The sequence below is a fragment of the Epinephelus moara genome, chromosome 4 (genome assembly GCF_006386435.1).
Source record: "Epinephelus moara isolate mb chromosome 4, YSFRI_EMoa_1.0, whole genome shotgun sequence".
Taxonomy (NCBI): domain Eukaryota; kingdom Metazoa; phylum Chordata; class Actinopteri; order Perciformes; family Serranidae; genus Epinephelus; species Epinephelus moara.
Window position 1 is genome coordinate 36816222 of NC_065509.1, and position 21869 is coordinate 36838090.

The window sequence follows — 21869 nt, forward strand, 5'->3', positions numbered from 1 at the left end:
TTCTTCTTTACTCTCTGCATATACATGTTTTTCTACCTGACCGCAGCAATATAATTTACGGAAATAGGAAGTATAAGCCGGCTGAATACATTAGTGATTATTTCACAGGGTTTTGTTTGTGTTTTCCGACGCCACAGTTGACTGACAGCTACGATTTCCAAATGGGAGAACAAGAGCGAGCGGGAGAGAGATGGGGAGAGAGAAGAATTAATTGGATACAGAAAATTAGCATAACATTAATGAACGCTCCCTGTTGAGACTCATAATTGTGAAATGGCGCGCGAATCGGGGAACGGCACCTCGGCTGCTTATAATAACTGAGTGAAGAAAGACACAGAGAGGGAGAGGAAGCAGGGTGGCTGTTTTTGTTTTCCTATAACAATGATTTTTCTGTACAGAAAGCAACTGTAATGCGGCTGAAAGAGAAAACACATAATTCAAGTATCTGTAATTACACACTAAAAGATTTGGCTTCTGTTCATTCTTTATTTTAGTGATTCAGATGGTCAGTGCTTAGCAAACGGAACAATGAAACAGGGATCATGCCTTGTTTTCTGTTTGCTGACAACATGCGTTTTGTGGAAGTTGTTTGTGTCTAAATAGTCTGCTTTGCTTTTTGAAGAGTGGTTAGTTTGTTGAAATGATGTGCGTTGCCTCAGTGGTCTAAACCTTACTCACATATTTCACATAAATCCTTGTGTATCTGTTAAATTAGGAACTTTCCCACAGCACAATGTGGTTTTATTTTAAATGCATCAGAAAACATTCATCTTAACAAGGGATTTAACTTCCATTTGAGGTTTTCTTTCATTCCAGTAATAATGAAACACCATAAACTACACAGAGTATTCCACTAGTTTAAAAGCAATGTTATTTAGTTTATTGAATTTGCATTTTAAGCATGTGAGTTTACAGAGATTGCCAGGTTTAAAGGGCGCTGAGGAGACGGGAGTAAGAACTGAAGGCTCAGTTACAGATTCACAGGCGATTTCACAAAAGGATTGCACAGCTTTTGCTGCACAAATAAAACAAAAAAGAAACTACAGTATATAATTCTCAAAGCACCCGCAAAGGTTGAGATGCACCCCTAATGCAAATTGCGTCATGGTGCTCTCCTGCCATTTGCCATATTTAAAGGGATACTCTGTAGATTTTCAACCAGCTGTGTATCATAACAGTGTGGATAGTATGTTTAAATGAACTGTGGTAAACTTCCCTCCATCTTACGACTGCCCAGATCTCCCTGTTTCTCTCACAACTCAGATCTGATGTATGACGCGAAACATGGATTTTTGCTCTCTCTTTCACTCAAACTGAGACCAAACTCAAATTAAACCGTAACACTAGGCAGTGCTGATCAAATGTAAACTAAGATTTTATCAAGTTATTGTCTATTTCTTGCCAAAAATGTCTTGATAAAAACACGTTTTAGTGCACTGTTTGGCTGTAATATAAGAATTTGTGAACAGGAAAGTGGATGCCACTGTTTTTTGTATTGTAAAAACAGAGGCTGAATATACTGAGATCAAATGATAAAACTAGGCAGTGGTGATCAAATATTAACCAAGATTCTATTACTGTGTTGCCCATTTCTCGCTCAAATTGTTTTCAGTAAGATATTTAAGCGTACCGTTTTACTGTAATTCATTGGTCCAGTATGGTGGAGTGCATTTTGGTAGTTGTAGGTTGTCTATCTCTTGAGTAGAGGCTAATACCACAGACCTTTTCCTCTGTTTTCTCTGGTCATGTTGCACCAACTTCAAAAGTATTTGTGTCTTTCTACTGCAGAGACTGTCCAGTTTAATTAAAAGACCGTCTTTCCAGCAGTGAGAATTTTCTTTCAATCAAATAAAAGGCATATGTTGGTCGCAAAATTGGCCTCTCTCAATGCAAATGAGCCTCATTGCATAACCAGTGAAATTCACAAAAATCAGCGCTAATAGGCACACACAGTTACAGTGAAATTATTAGTGTCTTCAGAGAGTTAATGGCAACTGAAGCGCATCTGTAAGGGGTGTCACACCCAGACTTAACCTCAGGTTTTGCCTAAAGTTTTGAGGAATGCCTCTGCACTTCGTCGATCAGGACCTGTTACTTGCGGTCTCACAATTTCAGTTTTATTTTCAGTTTTCTTGGCACAAAGGCAACATTTATACTTTGGCACTTGGATAATGGCAATCTGAGGCAAAAACAGAGCAAAAATACACTCACTTGCAAAACTTTATGGGCGTGTTTGTGCTGTAGTGTCATTGGCACAATGTGTTTTGTGAATCGGACCTTGAGACAGGGCAGATAGCAGTTCAAGTGATGTGCTATTCATGGTGCTATCAGCGACAGAAATCCATTCTTTGTGAATTCACCTGTCAGTGATTTATAGAGAATTCATTATGTCCTGTAAAGCAGTGGGTCCCAACCTTTTTGGCTTTTTGTGACCCTTAAAGCAAATCAATGTCTACTTGTAACCCCTCATTGATTAATAGAGGCCTGGAGAGATAAAACTATGAAGTATTTCACAAGAAGAAAGCAAAGTCTACTGAAAGGTCAGGAAAACAAACCTATCTTGTACCCCAAAAATCATCTCACTGTTCCTTTAGATCTCCATCCATCTTACGACCCCTTCTGTGGGTCCCAATTTCCCAGATTGGGAACCACTGCTGTGCAGTCGCTGTTATGCATCATATCACACACTTTACAAATTATATTTTCCCCTACTGTTATCCAAGGGTGTCAAGGTAAAATACACCCTTTCTCACATTAAACTGGCAATAATGTGTCTCTGGAAAAGGCCTTTCCCAGCGTTTATCAGTCCTTCCAAAAGAGGCTGACGGTTTCCTGGCTCAGGGGTTACAACTGGCCTTTCTCTCACTCTCACAAACACACACACACACTCCCTCTCTTTTTTTTTTTCATTTGGAGTATTTAAGCCTTTCCATGTATTGGAGCTGCCGGCTTCCTACTATTCAGCCTGAAAATAGCCCTTGTTTTCAGGCTGAGAGCCAGGGCTTGTTGGCTGAGCTGGGGAGGGATATTACTGTGTCAGGAGGGAACTATCAGAGGAGAACATGGGATTAGTCTGCTACAGGGATGTTCACTTTACCTCGAGCTGCATGGCATCAAAACACTGCCGTCCTAACACGGGAAACAGACATTACTGCGTTTATGTAGGGTAATTTGGCGTAAGCAGCTACGGTTGTTAGAACGACTAGTTTGAAACCCGGAACTGGTGAACATCGCTGGTTTGAACGTCCATCATGCTAAAACATTGCTGCAAGGATTCCTGGTGTTGTCGGGTGATTTGTATAAAAGCCTCCAAACCTTAACACATAGTCGTAGGTAATAGATGCAGTACATGATACTACCTGCCCGTGTTTTTTTCTTTTTACCTCCAAGTTGTACAGTACGGCTGAAGACAGGATGAGCATGTTGATTAGAATTGACATCAGAAATGTAGGGGTGGTGGGATGCTGAAGGTCAGATCATTTGAGCATGCAGTGAATGATTAACAGTCTCCTTTCTCTCAGTAACGACTGTCAAAGTGCCCTTGAGCAAGTTAGCATACCCACGCCTTCTTTCTCTTCAGTATTTTTTGACCTTACATCACACTCTGATTGGGAAACAGCAACTGCATTGACTGCTTGCCCCGTCAGCCATACTGCAGCTATATACAGAAGGCTTAGGGGCCAGAACCACTGCTGTATCAGAATACTATATGTTTCTAGTATGTTCTGGCTGTTGTTTCTCTTCAGTGAGTGTTGCTTAAAATTAACCAAGTAGTTCTTTTAAGCCAAACTTAACTGCTTAAACTTAACCAAACCTTAATCACAGCAATGTCAGATGAAAACATGTTTATATTTTTACAGCACATTTAGATGTTTTCCTGTCGGTAGTGGCATCAGATCAGAGAATGCTTTATGTTTTTTTTTCTTTAATTACAACTGACATGTTTTGTCATGTCATTTTAAGAACTTGTTGCTTGGAACCATGGACTGTATAAAAATAATGGACGTTGCCATTGTGACGTCACCCATTGTTTTGTGGACTCCCATTCTGAGGTCTCAAGTTTGGCTTTTTGGCCGTCTCCATCTTGGATTTTTGGAGCCAGAAGTGACCAAATTTGGACGAGAGGGTGGAGTTGTGGAGACGTGAGGGCTGGTTCTGATTCATAGACTGTAGTGACACCTCGCAGACATCCTGTGACTCAAAGCGACCACGTCCTTAATTAAGCCTCCGTTTAAGTCTTAATAACATTTAAACAGGTGAATTATATATCAATTCACCCACTTTACAGGTGTAATGAATGGAGGAATTGGCTGTAGAGACCAAAACTATCTTTTGTGCCAGGCTGTAAACATGTTTTGTTTTGTTTGCTGTAAAGTTGGGCATTTAAACAAAGGGGTCTACAGGGAGTGACTCTCATGTTGGCTTCATTTTTCTGCCTTGGAAGTTGCTGCTTGCCTGGAACAGTATGAGTGTGTCTGGACCTGTTCTGCTAGGTAGAATATTCAGCCCAGAACAAAAATACACAAGTCATATTTTATAGCAACTGTAGCCTGACAGATATTCGAGTTTTTAGGCTAATGCTGATTTCTTTTTTTTTTCTTTTTTTGAGGGTTTTGTTGGTGAGGATTCTCAGTCACCCAGGTCATGGTATTCTTAAGTGCTTTATCGTAGCCAACTGGACTTGCTTGAACTCAAGCAAGTCCTTTATGGCCTTTAATGGCAGAACAGTCAGAAGCATAAAAGAAGAGAGACAGAGGACCGCATGGAGAAAAGGGCCACAGGCTGGAACTGAGCCCACGGCCGCCCCAGCAAGGACATTGCCCCCGCACACAGGGCGCCCGGAGGCTTGGTGGGCGGGGCGGCTGCTGATTTTTCAGTTAAAGACATCTAAAAACAACATATTGACAATAGTTTAGGTTTTTTTGTTTGTACATAGACAAAATGTCTTGATAAGGATCCTTTAAAAGTTTTTCATGTAACAGTTGTAACCAAGATACCAAGACATTTTACAGTCTACTTGTCAGTGCTCTCTTGTAGACAAACAACGCATTGTTCACGCATCAACTTAAATCTAGTTTTCTTTACTTAATTTTCTTTTTATTTCTTAGACAACATAAACTGATGCTGATTTATCTGCACTTAGCTAAAATCAGCTGTAATAGTGATTTATTGTATCATAGTATGGGGTCCTTACAACATTATGTGAGCCAAACTTTGAAAATATGAAAAATTCAAAATGAAAATACCAATTTTTTTTGTACCATTGTTAATTGAAAACTGCTTTAGAACTTCAGTGAATCGGGTGAAAACCGTCCCGACATTACAGGTAAACTCAGACAAAATGCCACAGGTAACCATCTCAAAACTTTGCGCTGCTCATGATAATTAACAAAACAAATGATGCTGTGGGTGTGAGGGACTGGGAGAGGTTGGTGTAATGGTCAAATGTTCAAAGGTGGAGAAAAGTCTGGGAAGAAAAAGAAAACAGTTTCATCCAGTAAGAGGAAAAAGACGGGAAGGTTGCCTGGAGTTTGATCCCAGTGTTACTCTGTGATTGGTCCAGCAACAAGACAGCACTATAACTGTCCAATCACTTCCCTCGGACTGCACCAACAAGCCTTTGGATGGTTGGTGCTATTAAAGAAAGGGGGGCTGACCAGTAATGTTATCCAGATGTTATCTGGATAAAGTAAGCCTGATGTATTTAAGATGACAGGCTGACCCCTGGTTCCACTCATTGCAGATCACCAGAGATTTACAGTTTTTCTTTTGACTGAATATTGTACTTAACTGGAGAATATTGCTGGAGTTCAGTGTGGGAACAAGAGACTGTTCAGTGTTTTCCAAGTATGTGTGTATTGACGCATGAATGTGTCATTCATATGATGCTGTGGTTTGTAAACAGCTCAACAAAGGCTGCCCATATTAAAATGTATCCTCCTGCCCATCTTTCTCTCCCTCTACCCGTCTTCTCTCTGAAGCTCTTGACAATAAACCTGTTTTTTAAAGGTACTTTATTAATAGTGTCTATAAAAAGTAGATTTACTGCACAATTAATCACTCAAAGTCAGTCCGTGGGTGATTAATTGAGCAACAAACTCTGTGTTTTTATGGATGTTGTTTTGCTCTACCTTGATAAGAGGCTGCAGCAGTGGACACTGTTCTCTCATCACACGTGAAATAAATCTACTTTAACTGAACTGTGGTTTGTCCCGTTGTGTCTGCAGTTGTGTGTCATCCTGGAGCCCATGCAGGAGCTCATGTCAAGGCACAAGACCTACAACCTCAGCCCCCGGGACTGTCTCAAGACATGCCTATTCCAGAAGTGGCAGAGAATGGTAGCCCCACCAGGTAACTACCTACCTACTAAAACACTGTCACTGCTCCTGTTTAGAGAAGCAGCTCTGTCCACAAATCTGGACGAATATGACAAGAGGTTTTCTGGTTTTCTCTCAGCAAAGATTTTCAGATAACCCCGGTTAAACCTGCTTCTCTGAACAGGCCCCAGAAACAAGGAGTAGTTGTCCAAACTGGCATCAAATGACGACAAAAAATCATTTACATTTTCTAAAAATGTTGTGTATCTAGTCTTAATCGTTTCCTCTACTGAGGTTTAACTGACTCCCTTTCCTTAAAAAAAAAAACAGCTTTTAATTCTGTACCATCACTCACTTTGCACTAACAGGAATATATTTTCTCAGACTGTGTTTTTATTGCATCATTTATGTTTCCAAATTTGCCATTATATGTCTTAATCCCTTAAATATGTTTTGCCTGTCAGGTATGTGAAATTAATCAGAATTCAGGGCTGCCTCCTGAATCTCAACCTCGCCAATCTTAACGGGGCCTCTCAGCTCTCTATGATTGATGTTTTAAGGGCGGTTTCTGAAAAGTACCAGGCTTAAATTGGCTGTGCGGTCTTAAGCTGGAGAGAAAGAGTAAGCCGAGTTTTTTTGGACACATCGCAGTGGCTGCAAATTACAGCAATGCTTAGCGAGGCGTGACGAGATGTCTTTAAAAACCAACACCAGTCAAAAAGCCTTTGACTCAGACCTGTGTAACTTTAATTAAGAGTGCTGGGTGTAATCAGACTTGTAGATCCAGCTCCCCGGCCAGCGGCTCCCCAGTGTCGACGACGTTCTTCAAAGAAAAGAAGAAAAAAAAAACAGAGAGGAAAAAAAATACATGGAAAGCATTTTATGAATATAAAGTCTGAGGAGGAAAAAAAGCTCTTGTATTGATGTTTAATTGTGGCCATGGAAAGAGAGCCTGATATGAAATCCTATATGGATGAAAATCATATATGTGGGGTTTATGAGAAACAGCTTAATGTGTGATGTTGTTTGATAGAATATGCAGCTTTATTGTTTTATTTGGTTTGATATACAGTAGTCTATGAAATTATTTTATATCATCAGCTTGATTAAGGGACTGTGTGTATGAAGTGTTTATCCATCGTTAGTGTATTACATACAGTAGATCGCAGTTGGCACATCCCCAGTTTGGAGAAGCAGGCAGGAGTACTGCCATGGGAGCAAGGCAATGTACTGCTGTGGATGGGAGCAGCAGCAAAATGTATTTTAGCCACCTAAAAACATCTATATCAGTTTATTGTACTCTATGTTAAGAATATTTTCACTGTTTCGTCAGACAGCTCCTTTTGAAGAGGGAGCTGAAGCTGTTATCTGTGCTGTCTTGAAAGCCACCAGACTCCTTTAACAAAAACAGTATTTTTACCTCACTGAACATGGGAGTTGCTGGTCTAGTACTGCCTCAATCGGTTAGTTTGTTTGTGTTGTTGTGTGACTTCTGTGTTTTAGATCAGTGGTTCCCATCTGGTCCAGCCACGGGGTCCAGATTTCTCCTTAGGCATTAGTTCAAGGAGCACACAGTTTGATATACAGTATGCAGCATCATACTTGGATTTGGCCATGTCGTCTCTGTTAAGTAGCTGTCCGTTATTTACTCACTCAACAGCAGGAAACGGCACGTCAAAATAAAAGCTCTGTGCCGGAAACTCACTGTACTTAACAATAAAGTGTGAGTCACTTGCAGTCCATTCAGAGCCACTTCTGGACCGTGACCCACCAGTTGGGGTCCACTGTTTTAGAGGGTTAGTTTGGACTCACCAAAGTCACAAAATAGCCCTTTTTACACAGAGTTCCTGCAATATTGCTGCAATGAACAGCCTTTATTACACCAGCTTTGCCTGTTTTTACACAGAGACAAACAATGCTGGTATAATGCCGCCCCACTGTGTGAATTTGCATCGCAAGCTGGTTGTCCCGAAGCAAAAGAGGCTTGACGTGTAACACAACATCGTTGGCTTCTAGTGTGACATGACAGCCGCATCACACAGTGCTTTCTAAACAATATCAATGGCGAGACATGGCAATAAGAATCATTTACCATCTCATCCTCTGCTTAGAGGGTAACTCCTGGACCTCATTGTCTCCCCAATTTGCGGACATTTTTGGTTGCTGCTCCTCCTCTTTTGAGTTAGCTGCTAACTGCTTTTAGCTTCTTTCTTTAGCTTCACATAACACGTTGTCACAACGTCACATGCGTCCCATCCCGCCAGCTTACACTTTTTACACATAGGTCAATTCAGCTCTGTTACTTCCTACGTTGACGGCTTAAGGGCAGAACAACTCTGTCCTCCCATTCTGTGTTTGTACCTTTCATACAGAGCAGGGATGTGAAATAATGGTGCAATATTCCTGCCTTGAACGTGCTGTGTAAAAGAGGCTAATAACACCAATAAACTAACCAATGTTGGCGGCGGTAGATCAGCAGCTTCTGAGTTCTGTCAGGTAAAATTACAATTCTTTCAAAGGAATCTGGTGGCTTTAAATAGAGAGATAAATCTGCTTCAGTTCATCGTCGGAAAGGGCTGTCTGACAGCAAGGTCAAACAGTGAAAATATTCTTAATATAGCATACATTTAAACTGATAGTGATTATTTTTTTGTTTGCTAAAATATGTTTAACACCACAGCAACATTGCTTAGCTTCTGTTTCAGCACTCCTGTCTGCTTCTCCAAGCTGGTGGCATGCCAACTGCCGTCTACTGTAGGTAATACACTGACTAAAGATAAGTACGTCACTTAAAAAATAAATCCAGACTATCCCTTTAATGGTAACCATTTGAATATTAGTTATAATGAGTCTAATGCTGTATTAAAGTCAGCCCTCCTCAGTTTTTCAGGGCTGTTTCTTGACATCTGTATTTTCACATGAAGTTTAGCCTGAACTTTGCAGTTTAGCTGGAATTGCGGCTTTCCCTTTTTGGTGGCGTGTCATTCCCCTTTTCCTGCAATTCTTCTCCAGCTTGGAAACTGGTTGGGATTTCGCCAGGAAGGAAGCCACAGGCGCATTTATGCTCTGATAAGTCCTTTTGGTGGAAATGGAAGTGATTTTAGTGCGTCACTGGTTCAGCATCGAAGGAAACCAGTCGGATAACAGAAATGATTGTCTCTGACAATGGGCTCGCTTTTTTTTGCACACACGTCTGTCAAAGTCAGGAATCAAACAAGAAAAGATGCTGATAAAAAAATCCCCTTATTGTTTTGGCTCTGATTTATAGTTTCAGTGTTGTTTGTATCATGAGTCGCTGGTTGTTGTAACTGAATATAAAAAAGCATCTCCCTTGGTGTGATTAGTAAGAACCTCGAAAAATGTATTTCATTTTCAGACATCTGTTTGAAGATCACAGCAGTGTTTTCTTGTCTCCCTGGAGATTAAAAGGAATGATGTTTTCTAACAAATGTTGGCAGAATTTGCAAAATCATGTATTCATAAATTATGCACTACATAGATTATTTTGTAAATATTAGAAACACCAAGATCTCTATTTAACCTGTATCTGTACTCTATATCTTTTTGATGATAATGATTTCACTTGTGATTTAATTGCACCTTCAGGAATTATGTATAACTCATAATTGGGTAAAAAAAACATCTTTCATCTAAGCATAAGTTTCCCAGTGGTGTTAAGTAGCATCTGCATGGCATTGAAAGTTCAATTATTTCCTATTCCTTCTCTCTGTTGTTGTCTCTGGTCTCATTCTGTCTTAAATTGTTTAAGAGAATATCCAATCACCTGAATCAAATAAAACTGATTTTGGCTCCGGTTTCAGCTGGACACCCACAGAACTTCAAAACGGAAATATTTCCCACAAATCACAAAAAAGGTATCTTCTCTCCTACACTGTCCACAGTCTTATAGGAAAGCAGCATTTTAATTGCTTACTGGAATGCCATGAAATACATTTTTCTGTGTGCAACTTCATCTGCATGTTTGAAAACAGCACTAATACCTGTAATGTAACAAACACAGGTTACATGTGCCAGATTAATGCATGTAAGAACTTAATTCTCAAGCAAATCATGATGACAAGAACACACTCATGCTCAGCCAATCAAATCTATAGCAATGCAACAAGAATGGATACGGTATAATTACATGTTCAGTAAGACAAACAGGAGTGTGCTTTCTGCCTCAGCAGAGCGGTTTTAATCTGGCTCATGCTATTGAGGAACATCGCAATCGGTGCAGCGCCCGAAATCATTAACAGAATTTACATTACGTTGAGCATCAGGCTTCATTGTTGACCATTTATGCAAATGAAACGGGGTCTTTCTTACTAGTGCATGTCTTGGGAGATGTCAACGCTCGTGCGGTTTCACCTCTGACGAACACAAAGCATGGACCACTGTAGACTAGTCGCTCCTGTCTCTGTAATGTGTCTTAATGTGTGTGTGTGTGTGTGTGTGTGTGTGTGTGTGCGTGTGCATGCATGTATGCAAGCTTTTTGCACAATTTTGTCTGCACGCCTTTGTGTCTCCGCTCATAATGCCGCCTGTCCAAGCCTCTCTACTGTATTACCTAAAACACTCTCCACACAGCACACACCCCTGCACCTTGTCTCCGTCTGTATGCATTATGTTCTTGGCATTGCCTCTGTTTCTCTTTGCTGGTCGCGCCAAAGCTGAGCCCGCCCGACAGACAACCACGAAGAGGAGGAAACGGAAGAACTCAGCCAGCAGCGCCAACAGCAGCGTGGGCACCACCGCCAGCAAGAAACGCAGCCCCGCCACCAACTTCAGCCTCTCCAGTCAGGTACCTGTAAGCATCAGCTCCACTCGGTTTGCCTCCTCTTTCTATTTTTTTTTCTTCTATGACTCCACATGCATGTTTGCAGGGTTACACACAGTCACGAGGTATTCCTAATGGTATTGCAGCTATTAGGTTTAATTTATTTGCACAAAAGAGAAAAAAACACTGCAGGAGGAGAGGCTAGAAAAGAAATCTGTGCAGTGAGACAAAGAATCCTCGAGGGATTTGTATGAAAACATCCCGCCCCGAAAGACAAAGAGAAAAAACATCAAATATCATAAAGAGTGACACAAACGACATTAAAAATCATCAAAGCAGAAAATAATACAAGAGCAGATAAAATTATAAACAGCATGTACGGAAGGTGAATAAAAGTGTTCCTCTGCTGCAGGTAGCATCGCATCACCAAGCCTCTTCCTCAGTTTCTCTTCCAGTACTCTACATGTACTTCACACTATGTATGTTTAAAAAGACCCCTCTGACCCCGATGCTCAACCAAGTGGCCGTAGCCTAAAGGTTTAAAAAAAAAAAAAAAAAAAAAAGGTTTGAATCTCTGGACCAAATGGGAAATGTGGGCAGGGAAAGTGACACTGTTGAAAATGCCCTTGACCAAGACACTGAACTCTCAGCTGCCCAGAGGACTCGTACTGTAGCAGAGTTTACTGCATGTCTGGAACTGTCTGAATGTAAAGAGCTCTGGATAAATAATACGCCGGCTGCTAGGATAAAACAAAAAACACAATACTGAAAGAGCTTCGTGTGGAGTTCAGCTGCAGCCACTTCCTGTGGCTTTTGGTCATTTAGCAGCAGCAACTGATGAGACATTTCTGATGAATTTGTGGTGGATCAGCTTCACGACTAACACTGTTACAGTGGCCTGCAGTGAAGACGTGGGTGATAACTAGCGCTCGACCTTTGGGATTTTTCAAGCTGCCATTAATATTTGAGAGTAAAACTACTGTATGTCAGTTCTGATATTTTTTCTGAGCAACAAACTGTGCTGTTATTAGAACAGCAACAGTGAATGTAACATGATAGTAGTACATGTGGAACAGTTGCTCGAAATTTTACAGAAACACAAATGCAAAACGATAAAACCAATATTAGACAATAATAGCGACAATATGCCAATATCTAGTTGTGCGACTTTTCAGTGTTGTAACTGGATATAGAAGGTCAAACTATGTTTAAACTGATGTGTGCGTTTGATGCCTGATACAGATATTTTTGTGTTTAAGCTTCAGGTTACAGTAAAACTTGAATCAAAAGCCTAGTCCCAATTAAACACCCAGTCCCTTTTACTGTCCTGGTGTGGCTACATATTTTGACAAATAAAGGCTTGTCTCAATTAGAGATGCGCGCGATTAGTCATCTAAACAAAAAAAAATTAAATGTCTGCACCCTACACTAGTCTGCACCAGAAATATAAATCAGTTAAACTAAGTAGTGTTTTATTTATGTACAAGGCTGCTTAACTGTCATGCAGCCGCCCGCCACTAGTGGGTGCTACAGAGCCATCAGACAGCAGTCTCCCTCACCGTGGTAATGCTCGAGCAGACGGGAGTTTTAAAACAGCACGGTGGGAAATTGGAGAGATGTCCTCTTACAAAACCAGTGTGGTTTGGCAGTACTTTGATCTAGAAAAGAAAACAAGGTAGCATGTAGGCTGTGTCAGAAAAAACTGGTATATAGTCACTCGGCTGGAGCAACGCGTAACCACATTCAGCTCAAGCATTTGGATGTTAACCTGCACAGAACGACGGCTGCTGCTGCTAGCAGTGCTTGCCGCAATCAAACCAATTCGATATCTTTCACCCAGAGACGCTGTGATTCCACCCGGTCAGAGAACATAACGCAAAATGACCTTGCAAGATATGCTTCAACTTAACGTTGTTGAAGGTAAAGGCTTCAGGAAGTTAATGGAATATGTTGAGCCTGAATACACTGTGCCAGGATGCAAAATGATAACTTAATAATAATAATAATAATGATAATAATTTGGACTGTTTTCTGAGTGTTTTCCTTTTTTTTATATTAGTCGACTAGTCTTAATTAAAATTTTCGTTTACTCGACAGGGAAATTAGTCGCCAGGAACATCCCTTGTCTCAATTAGACGCCTGGTCTGGTTGCTTTACAGAAGTTCTTTGGATGTATAAAAGCGATTGTTAGCTACCTCAAATTATGTGTCCATTCCTCGATTATTCTGTGAGTTACTCATATTCATTTAGTCTGTAAGAGTCCTCAGATCAAAAGTATCAGAAGGGAAAGTCATGAGCCAGGTGCTGTAATTCTGGAGTATTGTAACTCACTTACTGCAAGTGATATTCATACTGGTTTAAATAAAATAAATATAGGTCTGTTGATTTAAGCAAATAATAGCACGGGCTATTAATTGAGATTTTACAGTATTTTGTGCAGATGTTAGTAAATTAATCTTTTGTGTGACTAAGAAAATTACTTTTATCCATTGTTGCCAAGGGCGTCGGTTTTAATGTTGTGGGGACACATACAGTAAAACAGAAGATTTTAAGCATCAAACACTTAATTTTCTGATGAAGTTTTGTGCACAAATTTGGAATTTATGGTGCATATGTCTCCGTCAAAATAAAAGTCCACTGCTACCTTCACATTTTTATCGGGGGAAACAAATGCATATGTTCTTAATATTAGGGAGCACGTGTCCCCTGCATCCCCCCCTGAAATCTACACCCATGATTGTTACCCACAAAAGTTAGATAAATCTTTCGTTGCAGATCTTATCTTGGTACGGCCAGTATACAATTGGTGGGGCAACCTTGTAGACTCAAGCACTGAGAGTAGTTGTCGTCTTACTTTTTATTAGGAAAAGTATTGAATCTTGTTTAATGGAAACATTTCTAAAACCTACTGTAGACATTAGACAGTAAAACCAGAATGCTTAAATTAGTTTAGGATCATCTTACTAACTTTCCACCATAGGGCATCCCATCATATTTTTCAGTTAAAGGGTATTTCTGAAATACCTTTAAATTGGGAAATCTTCCACCAATGACTAGTGAACGGTTAAACTACCTAGCACCAGCAGTAGAGTGTGTGACTTGCCAGTACCCAAAGAAAACACAACAAGTAACCAATAATAATCAAAATAAATCTGACCAACAATAGTATCAAGAACCCAGGATTGTTCTGTGACTGTCATTCAGAAAATGTAACCTGGATATACAAATATCCATCCCTGTGACTCTGCATACTGTGTTTCAGGGTCTGATTTTGCTGCATGTCTCTCTGTAACAGGCCACTTGACACAGTTAGAGGTTAAATAGCCTCTTAAACAGCTGAGTGTTGCACCACATGCCTGGCACTCCCCTGGAGGATTTGATGCTGTTGTGAGTGTGTTGTCTGCTCAGGCTCTAGTTTTCTACCTGTTTCCATACACTGCTCATTATACACACACTGTATTATATTTATGCTACTGCATCCAATTTACTGTTCTGTACCCACGCTGGTACGGCACACAACACTGCTGTTTTTGAGCACAGGTCATTGCAGTTCAGTTAAAAGTGGGCTGATACTGAGCAGCGCTAAAGGGTTGAAGGTTGAAAATAACGCGTGTTCGTCTTGTACACTGGACTAATTCTGCTTAATGGGAAACTTAAGGGCGCTGATGCTTCTCTATATTCACAGCATGTGCAGTATAGCAACCCTGTACCCTAAAGGTGAACTTAAAGAGCTAATTTCTAATTGTTTTATATGTTATATTTTGAAAAACAGACATAATTCCCGCCTTAAATGTGTTTCCCCTTCACCATCAAAGACCTGAGTCCTGAGTGTTGTTAGTGCAGGGCGTACCTCAGAGATCTGGGTGTCAGTTAAATGTTGATACAGTAAACATGTTGTGTATGGTGCTTAGAGCTGCAGCGATCACTTGATTAGTTATCCACTGTTAGATTAATTGCCAACTAATGTGATTAATCGGTTTTAGTTATTTATTACAAATTTTAAAAGGTAATAATTCTCTGATTCCAGCTTAAAAAATGTGAATATTTTCTCCTCCTTGAGGACAGTAAATTGAATATATTTGCATTGTAGACAAAAAGACATTTGAAGACGGAAAATATAGAACATTTTTCACCATTTTCTGACATTTTACAGCTCAAACAACTAATCGATTAATTGAGAAAATAATCGACATGTTAATTGACCATGAAAATAATCGTTAGTTGCCCTAATGATGCTGCGACCAGAGTTAGACCATAGTTTTTCCTCTAACTGTAACCAAGTTCTTCAGTGTCTAAACTGAACCATTAAATAGTTTTTAAATGCTTTAGTTGCTATAAGCAGATAAAATATTGCAAGAGTAGATATAAAGTCTTAGAGCTGCTGTGAAACTGCGTCTGCGCGACAATAAAGTCTATCTTGGGTGTCTCGGTACAATGGACAACCAAAAAAAGGACTGCAGAGGAGATAGCCGCACACCAAGACAACTGGGCTGGATGGCCACAAAAAAAGGTGCACAGGCTGAGATCAGTTAAAAAAAGGCAATTTATTAAGGACATCTGTGCACAACAAGAAGGGTGCTAACTGACTATTATCAGTAGTGCTGATGATACTTTTTTAAATCATATTTTCCACTTTGACTATCTGCCTTTTTTTCTTTGTGGTTGTCCAGCCCAGTTGCATTGGTGTGAGAGTAGATATAAACAATACGTTGTGATATGGCAAATGTTTGACATTGACGTATTACAGTATGTTGACTAAAAAAAGGAATGTATGTTTTTTTATTTGCTGTTGCAAATTTACTTGTACCTACACGCACTTTATGGGACTGTGTTTCTCAAGTGAGGGTACGGGTACCCCTAGGGGCACTTTGGAGTACTGCACAGAAGTTTTTTTTTTAAATATGAATTTAAAAAATAGTCATGCATAATTTCTAAATTAATTATGCTATAAGTTCAACTAAAAATGCAAATATAAGTTTGATAAACCACATTTTATACTCAGTATTCCTGTTAGAAATGCTCGTTAACTGTTTCAGCAAACACATTCATGCTAATGTTTATGTTCGATCACTGTGTGTTTCTACCAGAAATGTTCCACACTGATCAGGGGGTACTTAGCTGAAAAAATATTGCAAAGGGGGTTCATTATTGAAAAAAGTTGGAGATCCACTGTTGTAGGAGAAACAGCTGAACACAGGGACATTGTAGAACTTGTGCAGCTCTACGTGGGTGAATAATTTTAATACTGGGTCGACTTGTTCCTCCAGTTTCCAGCCAGGTTGGGGGTGTTCATCTGCTCAGCACTTAACACAGGCAAAGTAAATTTTTTTGGCATTTTTACAGTGTTTCTTTCTCTCACCTGCACACCTACACACACATACACACACTGTACTGTCCCTCTATGTCCTGTCCCGTGGTTAGCTGTCACGTCATCTTTCCAGATTTGTTGTCCTCACCCTCCTCTCTTACCTCCTCCTCTCCGTCTCATACATACATAATGTACATCACACACACACACACACACACACACACACACACACACACACACACACACACATACACACACACCACCCGTACCCCTCATGCCGTGCATTCACACGCCTCTTAAGACTGGCAGCGTGGCTGGTAACATGCTGGTTACATATGTTGCACGCCTGCTGTCTTTGTCTGAGAAGTTGTTCGTTTGTGGCTGAGCACAAGCCTACGTGAGCCCAATGACAATAAGGAGTGGACCCTCGCAAGGGGAAGGGGGGGTTACCAGCGGCTGGAGGAGAGGAGGTGCGGGGAAGGAAGGTGGGGAGGGTGTGTGTGTGTATGTGCATGTGTGTGTGTGTGGAGGGGGGGGACTCATAGAATGAGCAACACTGACCTCTAGTGGGCTGAATTTAGTGCCGAACATGTTTCTTAGACGAAGCTGGTCTGTAGCAGCAGGTTCTTAATGCTGTCAGTGCATCCAAAGCAAGTACAGCATATCATGGACTAAACCTGTAATTGTCTGTCCGTCCGCTGTTTATCAAAGTGGTAGATTGAAGATCATTAAAGGAGAAGATTTAGGAGGCTCTGTATCTCATGTAGTACTGGGTTAAACAAACCTTTAATTTATTTTATACTTATTTCATGTCTTGAATTATATTAACTTGCAAACAATATGAACAGATAAAGTCTCATCTTTGTTACCTCCTTGCATTAAAACTCATTTTAGTACTTTAATTCAGGTGTTGATTGAATTTTCTATAAAATATTAGTTTTTATTTAAATCCCTAAAGCTGGTTTTACTTTAAATTTTCCTTATTGTTTACAAGTCCAATAAAAAGACCAAAACCAACAATGAACTGATGATACTTACAAGGTTTGTCTGAGTATCTAAACATTATTCCTCTGTGCCACAGAGCTGCGTTGTTGTTTTAAAAACACATCAGTGAGCTACACTGTTTTACCTTGTGACATGTTCCTTCATTAATATTAACGTGGGCATTGCAGTTTTATTTTGAGACCAGCTGCTGAAAAAAAGAAATAAGCAGAGAGCTAAATGTGTATTAATTCATCTCTAAAAATAGTCCCTAAACAAATGCTACTTATAGTTCGTGCAAGTTCTGTTCTTTCAGATTAAATAATCTCAAAAATATCTAAATCATTTCTAAAATATGTCACCTCTTGAGTCAGCTTGCACTCGCTGGGTGTAATACAACCACTGCTCTGTTGCACTCTCTCAGTCAACTACACCGCAGAGGCTACTAACGTGCAAAGATACGGATTTTGGATTTGGTTTTCTAGTTTTTCTGTTTTTTTTTTTAATTTTTGGTTTCAAATGAGAAAATGAACTTCCTGTACTTAGACTGACCATTTACTTCAATTTGAGTAACATTAGCTAAAAACTACAACTCCCAGGTGTTTTAGGGAATTACTGAGCCTTTTGTTATTAATGAATCTGTTTAGCTTTTATTTATTTTTATTTTTTTTGGATTTACATCTTCAGCAGGAACAAATGTGCTTGAAGCCGAGAGCCTCACTCACTGAGAGACAGAAGCACATTGTTGGATTTGGTCTTTTCAGTAGATTTGTTGACAAGAAAAATCCAGAATACCACTGGTTTCATCCTGTAAAGATGAGTTTTAAGATGTTTGCATGAAGTCAAAAAACTAATTAAACTAATCAGCAAATGGCAAATGGCCCGAAAAAGCCTGCCTACTTCAAATCAATGTGACAATGATCAATACCACTTTGGCAGATTGATTTATCCGTCATGTAATGTCACAGTTTAGGACTGATAAATCCAGAATGGAGGTTGCAGAGATGGCTACATAGCTTAGAGGCTTTTGTTTTGATATATTTAATTTCTTTTTTCCATGTCACCTCTCTGCTTTTTTTTCATTCTTCAATTCAAATAGATGATATTTAAACTGTAGATTCTGCCTCTCTAAACAGAGGGGGTGACGGTAAACATGAGGTGTGCATCAGGCCGGCTGACTTAACTTTTTATTATCTAATTTCAAAGTGTTTTTCTGACTTTTCTTCTTCAGAGGACATTTTTTTCTCCTCTGTCCTCTTTGGTTGTTGTCACATTCCCGCCACGTCTCCTTTAAATTCCCACTTGTTGTTTTGGATGCCTGAGGAGCAAACATGTCCTCTAAGCTACTCACTGCTAATCTCTGTTTTAAAAAAAATGCTAATGACGCTGCTCAGTGAATGAAGGGAGCAGGGAGGCGTTCATCGCTGCAACGGCCCATTCAAAGCTTCGCCGTTAAGCTAGCGCTAAAGCTAACTCTTAACGAGATGAGTAGACGAGTTGACAGTATTAATTAGCTCACAATTAGCGCTCCCCAGTCTCAGACTAGCCACCAGCTGTTATCGTCTGAGGGATTTTTTTTTTTTTTTTTTTGGCCCAAAATTGGCCAGAGGTAGGTTGACAGGCCTCCTCTCAGGAACAGATGGTGAATGCATGGCTTGTTGGCAATCAGCACGTTTTTAGCTAATGACTTAATTAGCTATGCAAATTGACAAATCAGTGTGGATATTGTCATTTAGTTGAAAAGCTCACCTAAATTAATTAGCCTGATTAAGGCATAGTGGGGTGTAGAAGTGGTCGCTAGGGGGGTTTTGGGGATGGCTTGGATAAATAAACTGCCTCTCCTGCACTTCATCCAAGTGTGTGTGTTTTGAGTTTTGGGCGGGAGGGGTGTTGGAGTGTGCTAAGTTGTCTCGTTTGTATGTTTACATCAACGCTCACTGGGAGTGATGATGTGTGTTTGTTCTGTGCATGTGTGTTTATCTCTGTAGGATTTCTGTGTACAGTCCTGGGTGAGCGTATGGGCTTTGTTGTGTACAATACATGGAGTTAATCTGAGTTTGCATTCAAGTGCTTTTGTCTGTGTTTGTGTTCAGGTGTGTGATTGTACAGTAATCTGGGTTTGTGTGCCAGCGCATGTTCCTGTGTGTGTGTGTGTGTGTGTGTGTTGCGGAGGAGATGGCTGAGAAGAGCGAGATCTCCCAAGCCAGGCAGCATTGACACACTTGGCCAGTGAAGCGTGCGCTCCATTTAACTGTACAGCTTCTTCCCAGGTTACAGTGGGTGGCGCTGGGGCTCGCCAGCCGGGAGATGCTTAGTCAGTCAAAGGGAGATGAGATTCACAAACTCAGCACACACGAAGAAATACAGTCATGATTCACAGCTTATTGATCAGTGTTTGAATTCACAGATTAAACTCCAGTCCACAGAAATTCACTTCATTCATGAGGCGCAGAAGACTTTGCCCTGAAACATGGAATAAAACAAGCACACCCCCTTTTCTAAAGACTCATCACAGGAGTCACAGATAGCACTGGATAACAACTAAATCTCTCTCCTTCCCTTCCCTGACCCGCTGTGAGAGGGCCATCTCTGTGAAATATGTCTTACATGATGAGTATTGATTGGGGCGGGTACAGAGCGCCGGGGGAATCCGCTTTCTGTACGGGAAGGTTTCATTTGCACCAAGTGCTTCGAGAGGGGTCGACCGTAGGGATGGGATCACTGGATACACCAACGCCTGTCCTAAACACACTCACACACACACACACACACAATCACACTGAAACAAACACACACAAACTCTCAGCAAGCGGGGGGTCCGTGTTGAAGGAAAATACCTCCAATCGTAGAGGGTTTGGGCGCTCCTCGCTCAGATGGGAAACAGAAAACATGTAAACACACAGAAATAGATCAGCAGCTGTAGAGACATCAGCTGCTGCATGAAAACGTTTGTCTTTATGACCTCGTTATATTTTTAACCCTCCATTTTAAAAGGCGGTCGATCTGATTAAATTTTTTTTCCTAAAAAATGATGTGAAACAGACAAACATGCATATTCATGTCTCTGAAGGAATGCAGATGTTTTAAGGTCTTTTTGGGTGGATGTGAGTTCACTTGATATTCAGATGGTGCTTTGGTCTCAGAATTAGATGAAACAGATATGAATTAATTTCTTCTCTGGTGATTTCTCTCTCACTTTAAGCATATTAATTTTGAATCACCCCGAGGCGCAGTGTGGACGGTCCTGCACAGAACTGAAAACATGTCACGGGTGCTTGTGTAAAAATTGATTATATTTGTGTGCCAGTTTTAAAACTGAGTTAAGACTGTTTTAAATAATATAAAAGTGCTGAACTAAAAGTGGGTTTACTGATGAAAGAGGCAAATTTAACACGAAGAAAAAGGGGTAAATATTTAAGAATGTGACTAAGAAGATGATTTGTGTTTATTTTCATTTTCATTTCATTTATTTCATTTATAAGGACAACGCACATTAATCCACATTTCTGTAAATGTGCCAGTGTTAGCCTTTTCAACTGCAGTCCTTTGGCAAGGTGTTTTGAAACCAATGAAAGGATAAAATTCACAGGACAAAGACAGCATAAAGACATAAAGACAGCATTAAGTACAGCAATTAGAAATAGTCAATACGAACAGAAGCCATGGAAAGCAACAGGCAACAGCAGAGCATCAGTACAATACAATAACACAGCAACAATAAACAGCATGTTAGCAACACGAAGCACCAACACACACATTATCATTACATTTAGACATGCAGAGCAGCAATAGACAGCAAACATAGATAAAACACTTTTTTTTAGCCTGGTTAGCAATAAGACAAAACTAAATACATTTTAAACGATGATTGAGAGGATTTTTAGGTCTACATGTTAGAGTGATAAGTATTACTTTTATATTTACTTACACACAAAATTATACTTTTTGCATACTCTTCTTTAGGAAGGACACACGGGACGTCATCCACAAACAGTGCATACACACAAATCTGTGCTTTAAACATGCGTACAAACCTTTTACAAACACATATTTGATCCATCAATATTTCCCTCCTGAGTTTGTTCATACTAAGCAAAAAAATTTAGAGCTGCCTCAGACGATGTGTACGCACAAATGACGAAGGCTGTAACCTCTTAACTAACTGCAGAGCATAATAAAACTATATTCATAAAAAAAAGGTTTTAATAGAAATCAGTATTTAAAAACACTAATTCACTAATGCAGGGGTGGCCAACCAATCAGAGACCAAGAGCCACAAAAATTACCATGGCAGTACAAAGAGCCACATCATACACGCGAGCTTACAAACGCACTCCCTCTCTCACACAAACACGAAATGACATAAAATCAAAATCCATACATTTCCAATTTTCAAAGCCAGATTCATTTATCTCACACACAAATGAATAACCATGAATAGAGATACACACAAACACAGTCTCTCCCTCTCATACTGTCTTTC

At 40.1% G+C, this 21869-nt stretch overlaps 1 protein-coding gene across 5 annotated transcripts in view; it reads left to right on the forward strand.

Moving 5' to 3' along the window:
- The window catches only part of ldb2a (LIM domain binding 2a), a 130091-nt gene that overhangs the window by 105005 nt on the left and 3217 nt on the right, over positions 1 to 21869 (forward strand). Inside the window, exons 6-8 of one of the 5 annotated variants that reach the window (XM_050042862.1) lie at positions 6228 to 6351; positions 10139 to 10192; positions 10991 to 11127. In XM_050042862.1, coding sequence (XP_049898819.1) covers positions 6228 to 6351; positions 10139 to 10192; positions 10991 to 11127 — 315 coding nt within the window. Of the gene's footprint in view, positions 1 to 6227; positions 6352 to 10138; positions 10193 to 10974; positions 11128 to 21869 lie in introns of all 5 variants that reach the window. The other 4 variants (XM_050042863.1, XM_050042859.1, XM_050042861.1 and 1 more) reach the window with 4 other exon arrangements.